General features: G+C 36.8%; 1 protein-coding gene across 1 annotated transcript; it reads right to left on the reverse strand.

The window, feature by feature from the left end:
• Positions 1-2888: 2888 nt before the first annotated feature.
• Positions 2889-7884, reverse strand: PABPC4L (poly(A) binding protein cytoplasmic 4 like). Its single transcript, XM_032333420.1, has one exon. It carries the CDS (start codon positions 7013-7015, stop codon positions 5903-5905), a length of 1113 nt encoding a protein of 370 aa, XP_032189311.1. The 5' UTR covers positions 7016-7884; the 3' UTR covers positions 2889-5902.
• Between the last annotated feature and the right edge of the window lie 3074 nt (positions 7885-10958).

Raw genomic sequence — 10958 nt, forward strand, 5'->3', positions numbered from 1 at the left:
TTGGGGCAATTTTATAGGCATGTAATATTCTAGATTTTTCTCAAGATTTATTCATTACACTGTCAGTAGAACTTCCTTTTAAAATTCTTTATATAGAATATCAAAATAGTTGGTAATATAGGAATACCTCATATATATTGTGGGTTTGGTTCCAGACCACTGCAATAAAGTGGATGTCACGATAAAGTGAGTCAGATGATTCTTTTTGGTTTTCCAGTGCATATAAAATTTATGCCTATATTATAGAAGTCTACTAAGTATGCAATAGTGTCATATCTAAATGCAATGTACATACCTTAATTTAAAAACACTTTATTGTTAAAAAAAAATTCTAACCACCAATAGAGCTTTTAGCAAGTCATAAACAGTGATCACAGATCACTATATCAAATATAATAATAATGAATGAGTTTGAAGTATTGAAAGAATTACCAAAACATGACACAGAGATACCAAGTAAGTAGATCCTTGGAAAAAGTGGTCCAGTAGACTTGCTTGATGCAGAGTTGTCACGACCCTTGATTTTGTAAAAAAACCCACAGTTATCTGTGAAGCACAATAAAATGAGGTATGCCTGTCTTGGTGGTATGATTCTAAAATGTTAGCATGTATGAAAACATACTTAGTTTAGAGTACCTTATAGTAAAACTCAAGAAACCAGTACCTATTAAATATAGATTTATTTTCAAATGTTACTGTAAGAAACCTTTTGTAATCTGTTGACAATTATTTTTGGTGGAAACCCATTTGGGTGACTAAATTGAATCTAACCTTTTCAGTTAGAATTTTCAGCAGATGCTTAATTTAGATCTAATAGAGTATGATATATAAAAATACAAGTCCTGTTACCAAACAAAAATGAATTTAATCTTATACAAAATACATTGCATAATTTGTCCCTTAAGATTGTACAATCTGAGGTAGAAAAAAAATCACCTTTTTGATTCATGTCGAAACTATTTGTAGGGAGAAAATGGAATTTTAAGAATTGTTTGGAGGCAAAAGTGAAAAGAAAAAAGAAAATATCAAGTAAGTACTGATATTGAAAATTAGATGTATGTAAAAAATATCCAGGGTTTAGTGGATGCATACTCTTATATCCATTTCTACTCTTCTATCTTCCTGTCATAAGTGCATTCTGCACAGAACTTAGAGAGTTGATTACTTCTTTGATTCTAGTAGCAGATCTTGTTTAATATCAATAATGGACAATAAGAACTGAGGCAGAAAGTTGTTAAAAGGTTTCTAGGAAAGATATCACCTTCTGAATGCTGTGTCTCTGTATGATGACAGAATTCCTACAGCTGTCTTGCCACTTGCATAATAATAAAACTGAGATATGGGGGGTGGGGAGGGGAAAGCCAAGAGACTCCAAAATGGTACAGAAGTCTTAATATACTATGCCTGAAGGTATTTAAACTCTGAATATTTTGTTAGATAAAATTTCCTTTTCTAGTGTGAATTTGAATTTTTTGTTAGCCAAAGATATCATGATGATATTGAATTTGTTCTACTCTTCAAAGATTTTTTTTTAAAGATTTTATTTATTTATTTGTCAGGGAGAGAGAGGAGTGAGAGTGAGCAAAAGCAGACAGAGTGGTAGGCAGAGGCAGAGGGAGAAGCAGGCTCCCTGCCGAGCAAGGATCCTGATGTGGGACTCGATCCCAGGACGCTGGGATCATGACCTGAGCCGAAGGCAGCCGCTTAACCAGCTGAGCCACCCAGGCGTCCCTGTTCTACTCTTTAAAATGTAGATTGAAAAAATCTTTTTTATCTACTGTTTTATCTACTTTTAAAAAAAAAAATACATTAGGAGGCATATTTTCCAAATACAAGGAAGCAAATTCTAAATCCTCAACATGTTAGCTGAATTTTACTTTAACAATTAAATGCAGAAGTGTTTTAAAAATAGTCAATTGTGAGGCAGCTGGGTGGCTCAGTCAGTTGGGCATTCTGCCTTGGGCTTAGGTCATGATCTCAGGGTTCTGGGATTGAGCACTGTGTTGGGCGTAGCAGGAAGCCTTCTTCTCCCTCTCCTGCTCCCCCTGCTTGTATTCTCTCTCTTTGTCAAATAAATAAATAAACTCTTTTAAAAAATAGTCAATTATTCCTCATGAAAACTTGATCTATAGTAATGTTTTGTTTAAATCATGGTCCCATAATTATGAGTTATTGTAATAGATATTTTAGTTCATAAGGAAGTTGGTGTTTTAAAACATGAAATATGAATTTCTTCATTTGAAAATGCAAGTTGTTTTCAGTTTACTTCTACAACAAACTGACCTTTAGAAAATTAGAAATATTTAAAAATTTAATAAAAAATCATTTCTAGACATGTCTTTACCATTGAAAAGATTAAACCTTATTTGATCTTTTCTCAACTGGGTGTGGTGCAAAAATAATGAATACTGTTATGCTGAAAATAAAAAATAAATTAAAAAAAATATTAAGAACATGAAATTACCAATTCTAAACCACTTTAAAATGTTTATCTTTACTAACTGAAGATTTTCATTTAAAAATTTAAAAATATTTAGAAATTTGGTATTTTTAAATAAATGTTAGATGGCACTTTTATTGAATTGGCAGTGAATGCCAGCAGGCATCCACAACAAACTTGGTAATGTTTGTTAGTAGAGGAAGGCAAGAATAGAAGCAATGGTTCAAGGCACCTATGTAAATAAGGTCTTACTGGAATGCTTATCAGAAAAGTAAAGAGTCTTCTTATCAAGGTACTTGGGTATAAGATTAAATTTTCTTCAAAGAATGAACCTCTATTCCCAACTAGGATGACTTGATATCATCACACACACAAAATTGAAAATGAGCAAAATTCAAATAAATGAATCAAGAAAATCCACAGGATTATGTATTTTTGTAAACTGACTTTTTCATTTCTTACAGCAGATATTAAAAATAAGCAATTTCTACAAAAATTACAGAATATTGTGTAATGAAGCTACAGCTACAATTCATCTAGACATCTGATATAATGTCTATTAATTCCTTGTGCACATAGCAGAGATCTCAATTCCCTGATACTATCTTAACAATCCATTTACCAGCATTATGAAATATTGTTCAAATATTTGAACACTTTGATAGACTGGATTATCCAGAAAGAGATGTCAAGGCTTGACATACCTACTACACTTCCCAGTCTTCCTGCTCAGTCTTCTTAAGAACTTTCTGCTTTTGAGGTAAATACTTCTCAACACAGTGATTCAGAGGCCCAATAAATTCAAGTTGGCATATGAGTCTCACATAGATTCTCATGGTAGGTAGGTATTTACAAAACATATTAATAAAGCTTGAAAAGCAAGATACTTTTACAAGATTTACTATAGGCTGTGATAAGATACTCCACAGACAAAAGTTTCACTTAGAAATTATTGAGACTATAAAACTCTGAATGTAACAGAAGACGATACACATTGTGTGTGTATTTGAGTTGTTCGAAGTATTTTGAATCACAACATCAAAGCCATCTAAGTAAAAGCCTGAAAATTCTGAGTTTAAAATTGACTTTGAAATGACCCTCAAGACTATAAACAAAGTGAGATATTGGGGGAAAAAAGTCTAAACTTCTATTCTTAACATGTAAAGAAATGTAACAAATCCATACAAATAAAAAACCCAAAAGGAAAACAGACGAAGATCATGAAACGTCAGTTCATCAGTTCACAAATATGAAAACACAGATGGCCAACAAATACAAGAAATGCTATTTAACTTTTGTAGTAATAAAAAAAAAGTAACCACGAAATATTTTGCTTTACATATCATTTTGAATTAGCTGACAACTTAAACAAAATCTCCTGATCTTGGGAGTATAGGAAAATGGACAGTCCTCCACACTGATAGTGGAATTGTAAATGGCACAAGTTTTCTGGAGAGCATTTGGGAAATATTTATCAAAAATTATTTTAAATTACTAGCCCTTTTCAACATTAATTCCAATGAACTACACATTTTCTTAAGAAAAGCATTGGATATCTGTAAGCATAGATAAATTTGCAAGGATGTTTATCTCCAAGTTGTTTATGACAGAGAAAAAAGGGTGGGGGTAGGGAACAATCTAATAACCTTTATCTGTATCAAGAGAAAATTCATTATATTATAGTACAAACATTGAAGGGCTAAAACTCATTAAAATTATAATGCAAATAATTTTTTGTGGATCTGGAAGTTGACTATGGCATATTGTAAAATTAAACAAGTAATTTGAAATAAGGTTATAATAATTCTATTTTTGTTAAATTATCTATGTGTACATGTATAAAAAATTGGGAGGATATGCAACAAGTTTTAACAGAAGATTTGTCTGCATAATAGTATTTTATGTTGCTGTTAAGTTTTTCAATGTCTAAAAGAGACTTTTAATTTAGAAAATGTGCCATGAACAAACATATAGTATATACAAAAATAAATAGAAACAGATTTTCTTATTCTTTCATAGCTAAACTATTGCCAAAGACAATCTTTTAATATATCTTTTGTACTGGTAATATAAGAAACAAGCTTTGAATATATGGTTGCAGGAAACCTCTAAGCAGAGTAAAAAATAAATAAATAAAATAGAATAGCAATAAGAAGAACAAAGCTATTCCAGACACCATTGGTAAAACAGAATTTTAAAAGTAATTATTTAAATGTTAATAAATAACTCTTGTCTCTGTTTCCAAGGTGGATTTCAAATAGCACATAGTGAATCAAGTAACACAGATCAAGGGTAAGAGAAAGAAAGGTCTGGAAATGGGACTAAAAATTATTCTAGAAAACAGGCAAATTAATGTGATTTCAATTTATCAGAAAATTAGTGAGCTTCTGACAAATTGAGGTTAAAACCGAATCTTAATGGGTTATGTTTCTCTCATGTTCTAATAAAAAGAGACATGAGTTCATAAAAATAAAGAAACATACCTTTCTCAACCCTGAGATCGTATCATTACATCAAAAAATATAAAATAGAGCTTGAAAAAGAGTTGTTAAACAGAATTTCTATATTCTCTATATATGACTTTTATAATATTGGTGTCTGGTAAAAACTTAAGGCATAATACTAACCTGATAGGTATGAAGAGAATTAAGACCAAGCCAACTTTTCTCACCTTAATTGACAAAAGTTTAAAGCTTAAGGAATATAGACATTAAAGTTTTACTACTCAAGTCCCAATTTTGATAATTAGCAAGCACATGAATTATATATAGTCTACCAATGGAAAGAAGAGCTAAATGCCCTATAAATCAGGTTTGTAGGCAACATTAAAAATCTCCATCATTAATTTCAGCCATCAGAAAACAACCATGTCAGGATATAACTTCAAAAGAAATTCAACTATTTCCCACTACTTTAAACATTAATTCAAAATGGAAATTAGATGTTGAATTTATACTAGCCATTCTTAAACCTTTGGTTTCTTTAAAAAGCTTAGATGAGAAATTAGAGAATTTGTTTATGAAAATAAATTACTTTGTGATTCTTAGTTATAAGAACTATTTTAGCATATTTTCATAGAAGAAATTAAAGATAGCAACATTACTAAAATAAGAAAGAAAATATGAATAAACCCAAATAATTACCTCACTTCATGCGGCTCAAAATGTAATAAAAATATATCTAGTTACACTTATTGCTACTGATACTGAATCAAAATCAGAGAAATACACAATATTTTAATTAGAAGATGTGCCTCTGTAAAATGAATCAAGCTTCCAAGATTCATTTATTTTTTCCACACAAGAAAAAAATAGCTTTGAATACAAAACCTTTTATCACAAAGTTTACTAAATTAAGTGGCCATCAGCTGGGGTTTGGAATTTTCTCAGGATAATTCAGGCAGAGATCACTATCATTCCAACGCCTGCTGCAAACACTGGCTGGTGCAGTAAGTTTTCTCTCCTAGGGCCTGTGGGCCAGGGCAATGTAGAGTGGCTTGGAGCCCAAGATTCGCCCATTCATCTCAGCCATTGCTTTAGTGGCCTCCTCAGGACAAGAGAAGCAGATCAACCCAAACCCTTTGCTTCGCCCTTCTTCCCGCATTATCTTGACTCTGCTAATTGATCCAAATGAAGAAAATTCCCTCCACAGTTTTTCATCATCGATGGTATCATCGAGGTTCTTAATGTAGAGCTTCATGCCCCGGCTTCTCCGAAATCTTTCCTGTTTCAGCTGCTCAAACATTTGCTTCAACTCAGCCTGCCGCTCTGATTTCTTTTGCGCCCGGCCTACAAAAAGCAGCTGTCCGTTTATGTCCTTTCCATTCATTTCTTCAACAGCTTTTTTGGCAGCCTCATGGCTATCAAAACTCACAAAGCCAAAGCCTTTGGATTTCCCACTGGAATCTGTCATCACCTTAACACTCAGGGTTTTGCCGTATTTACCAAAAACTTCCTTCAGTCTCTCATCATCCATGTCATCGCCAAAGTTTTTGATGTAAACATTGGTGAATTCATTGACCTTGTTTTGGAGCTCAGCTTCCCGATCTTTACGGTTTTTGAATCGGCCAACAAACAGCCTGCAGTCCTTAAGCAGGGCCCCATTCATCTCCTCGATGGCCCTGTCAGCTGCGACCTGGTTCTGAAAGTGCACAAATGCATAACCCCTAGAGCCTTGATCATCAGTCATCACTTTGGAGGACAGGATCTTCCCAAAAGCTGAAAAGTGTTCATAAAGGGTTTTGTTATCAATAGATTTGTCTAGATTCTTGATGAACACGTTCCCAATGCCAGATTTCCTTAAGTAGGCATCACGTTGAGACCACATGAGACGGATGGGTTTGCCTTTTATCATGTCAAAGTTCATTGTGTCCAGGGCCTTCTGGGCATCAGCCAGCTTCAGGAAGTTCACGTAGGCATAGCCCAGCGAGCGGCGGGTGACCAGGTCCCTGCAGATGCGGATGGACAGCACAGGCCCCACGGCGCTGAACTTTGTGAACAGCAGGTCCTCGGTGACATCTGCATTGAGATCACCCACATACAGGGAGGCCTGGCGGTACTTGGCTGCTACGTTCATCTCTTTGCTCCTCCCCACGTGAGCCTGTCCCGAGCAGCGCTTGGAACGATTCCAGCAGCAAGGTGACCAGGCCACGGTCCGCGCCGGGCTCACGCGTGGTGGCCTGAGGATCAGGGCTTAGAGGCCTAGAGGTGGGGTTCAGGGACAGCTCCAGCAGGTTAGGCAACAGCCTCATCAAAAACCTCCCCGCCCCCGCCAGCAACCAATTCGGCTCTAGCTGTATGAGAGCAGCAGAATTCTGAAATCGCAAAGAAAGGCTAGCAGGGCAAGACGTTCCTTCCCCATGGATCTGTGAGAAATCTTCAAGGGGTGGGCTGGCCCTCCATCTGAGCGTTCTCTACGGGCGCCCCGGTTGCTGGTTTCTGAATAAAAATAGGCCTCTCTCCGGCTGGTGTAAAGTTACAGCCGCCGGGGGAAGAACTCCACAAGTGGCGTTAGAGGCGGCCGCTCCGGCCGCGCCTTGGGGGCGGAGGGCGCAGGGCCCCGGCGAGACCCGAACCCGCCGGGGGGCCGAGTTCTGCGAGCGCCGCGGCCAAGGCGCCGCCGGGGCCAACGCGGGCCGCGGGCGCCCTGGCAAACCCCGGCCACTCTCCGCAGGGCCGACCCGGCGCGGCGCCTGGGGATGGACGAGTGGGGGAGGGGGCAAGCGGACGGACCCACGGACGCGCGCGGCCCAGCGGGCTGCGGCAGAGCTGGGGCTGGGGGCTCACCCGGGCTGCGGCCGGCGGGGGGCGGGCTGGCGGCTGGCGGGAAACCCGGAACTCGCGCGCTGAACTTCCCGCGCACCCGCTGCCAAGTGGGATGTTTTCTTTTTAATATTTTTTGAGAATGTTCTTCCCCCCGCCCCTCTCACACATTTCCCACCTCCCTCAGACAGTTGCGCGGAGAAGCAGGAGGCGGTGACTTGGGTGGAGAAAGGCTGACTAGGGGAGTGGCCCTAATAAACCCACCCGCCTGCAGGGATTTGCACCGGTCTCACCGGAGGATCTTTTCCAAACGTGCATCAGGGCTTGTCACTTCTTGCTTATCATCCTCCAATGGCTTCCTTGGACTCGTGGATGAGGCCCAACATCCTCACCTTGTGCTACAAAGTTCTGCAGTATTCCTGCCAAGTTCCAGCCTCAACTTACTGCTTGGCTCTCCTTACTAAAATCCATGATAGACTGACTTATTTTTTTCAGGGCCACCTTTCCAAAAATGTACGTCTCAGAAATCAGTTTAAATACTCTTTCCAAATAGACGTTTTCCCTAAGTAATTTAGGAACGTTTTGATTTCCCTCTCAGAAACCTAACACTGCCCTTGTAATTCCGTGACAGTAGGGGCCATGCCCATTTTATTTATAGGCCTAACCGAGGGTCTTTCAGAAATGGGCTGTTCAATGTTTATTCAATTTATTGACGATGGAATAGATGCGGTATTTGGCCAGAGGCTGTTTTTCATGCCCAGGGACATGAAGATAGTGTTGCTTACCTCAGAGAGTATTGTAAGGATTTAATGAACTAATAGATTTGGAAATGTCTAACAGGATCTGTCAGTCCAGGTTTTCAGTAATAATGATTTTATTTCCCCTACCATTAAATAAATTTCTTAACATTGTTCTCATAAAACCTTAAAATGTGTATCATAACTCATCTTAAGGATTGTTACAAGCAAAGTGGAATTGGGGGGATCAGTTTATATAAAGCTAATTACATAAGGCTTTTCAAACTTTAATGGACATAGGAATCACCTGGGGATTTTATCTGAAAGCAGATTCTGATTCAGAAACTTGAAATGGACTGGAAATTCCATTTCTAAAAAGCTCCTGAGTGATGCAAATTCTGCTGCTCTGTGAACTATGCTAAATAACAAGGTTTAAAGTTAAATTAGTGAGTCCCCATAGTGGCATCTTTTCTAATGTAAGAACAAGAAAAAGTACATTTCTCCTTCATAATATAATGATACTCTAGCAATTAGTAGTACATTAAAACAACAACAACAACAAAATTAAAACCAGAGTATGATTCTCATTATAAAATTCAAATTGCTTTTAGCATATCTAAAATTGAATAATGGGTCTGTGATTCCTCCCAAATTAATCCTGATTAATGGCTTCTGTTTGTGAAGTTTATTGTTATATGTTGCTCTTGTAAAATCGTTAGTTCAAATAAATAATATTTTCTTCAGCCATATCTTCAAGGCTTCAATTTAAAAGGGGAAGAAAGATGGGCATGTGGGAGGCTCAGTCAGTTAAGCATCTACCTTTGGCTCAGGTCATGATCCCAGGATCTTGGGATTGAGTTCCCCATGAGGTGCCCTGCTCAGTGATGAGTCTGCTTCTTCCTCTCTTCCTTCCCCTCCCTCCTGCTCATGCTCCCTCTCTTTCTCAAATAAGTAAAACATTTTAAAAAAAGAAAGAAAGAAAGAAGGAAGAAAGACCAGTCATGTAGATAGTAGATACATCAATGAATATCAGCAACATTCCAGCATATGCTTTAAAAATTCAGATGCTACTTTGGCATTGTTTAAAGTAAATAAAATTCTTCCTACTCAATATTATCAATTTTTTTAAAAGAAAGTTTCTAACTATATTTTTCCCAAGAATTTTGTCTCAAGACTATTTCTAGGAAATATGCCTAAGAGCACTTTAGTTCTTTGTATAATAGTAATTCAGGAATAGCAAGATACCAGAATATTCAAGAACTCATGGGTTTTTCCATTTCACTTTGTGTGATCTACACCCAGCATATTGTGAAAAATAAAGAAAAGAGTTTCCAAATTCAGAATTTAGTACTATATTTTTTGACTCTAATTAACTTAGATGCAATAGGTACAAACCTTAACTTGTTAAATTACCACCAATCATGCTCTTTCGGATCTATTCTACTCCTTATAATGTTTTATTTTTTTATATATATTTTAACAAAGCAAGTGCTCTTAAGCATCTATGATTCTTCCCTCCCTTTAATTGTCTAAATTTTATCTTTTGCTTTTGTCAGTCGTGTTCATTCACTAATTTCTGAAGTTGGGTACTCTTCCATCTACCCTGCTTTTCCCTTCCAGTTGCACTTCTTTATCTCATTTCCTTGTGTATTATTGCATGAGTTTTATTCATTCATCTTCTTTTACCTATAAGCCAGTCCATCTTTCATTTTGCTGCCAGAATTAATTTTGTTAAAGTTTCTTCCATAAGATTTTAGTAAAAAATAACAACTGGCTTCCAAAACTTTGAAAAATCAGCCCCATCATAAGTACATGTATCTCTGTCAGGCTAGTACTTCATTTGTTGTACATACATGTGCGGTTCTTTGATTATCCAAATTCTGTCATCCTTCAGCTCCATTTGTGCCATTTTTTTTTTCCTCCCAGTAGTCCAGCTGACTGGCACTGATTACGTCTCCTTTTGTGAAATAATCTATTTAACTTATCCACTGTATATATGAAACTAATTTTGGCATGAGTTCACTGGCTTTGATAAACCCTGACTTTAAATTATCATGTATGATATTGTCTTAAGCTTTCCTTAGCTCATCATTACAGCTACGTATATTGCTGACTTGAATGTCTTCTTATTTCTTTAACTACTCTGAACATATTTCAGTCAAGGGCCACTATTTTGCCTCATTTCAAAGTAAGTTGTAATTTTGCTTATCTTATGTTTTTTTAGCTCAATTGTCCCTTCAGTGTACAGATTTGTTACGTGGGTGGCTCACAGAATTAAGCGGGAATTAAGGGCTTTTCTGCCTTAATGACAGGAAAACTGTCCGTGTTTCTATTCACTGATATTGATGTCAATGTAAGTTATTGTTTAATTTCACATTTATTTTGGAGAAATTAATAAATAGCTACTGTGAGTTTGAAAATGCATTTTAAAATAAAAATCTGTGGTACTAATTAGACCAAACTAGTTTCTGATATCAACTTGAATCATTGCTCTGATGTAGTCAACTACTGATGAAGATT

Source organism: Mustela erminea, chromosome 2 (assembly GCF_009829155.1).
Source record: "Mustela erminea isolate mMusErm1 chromosome 2, mMusErm1.Pri, whole genome shotgun sequence".
Lineage (NCBI taxonomy): Eukaryota > Metazoa > Chordata > Mammalia > Carnivora > Mustelidae > Mustela > Mustela erminea.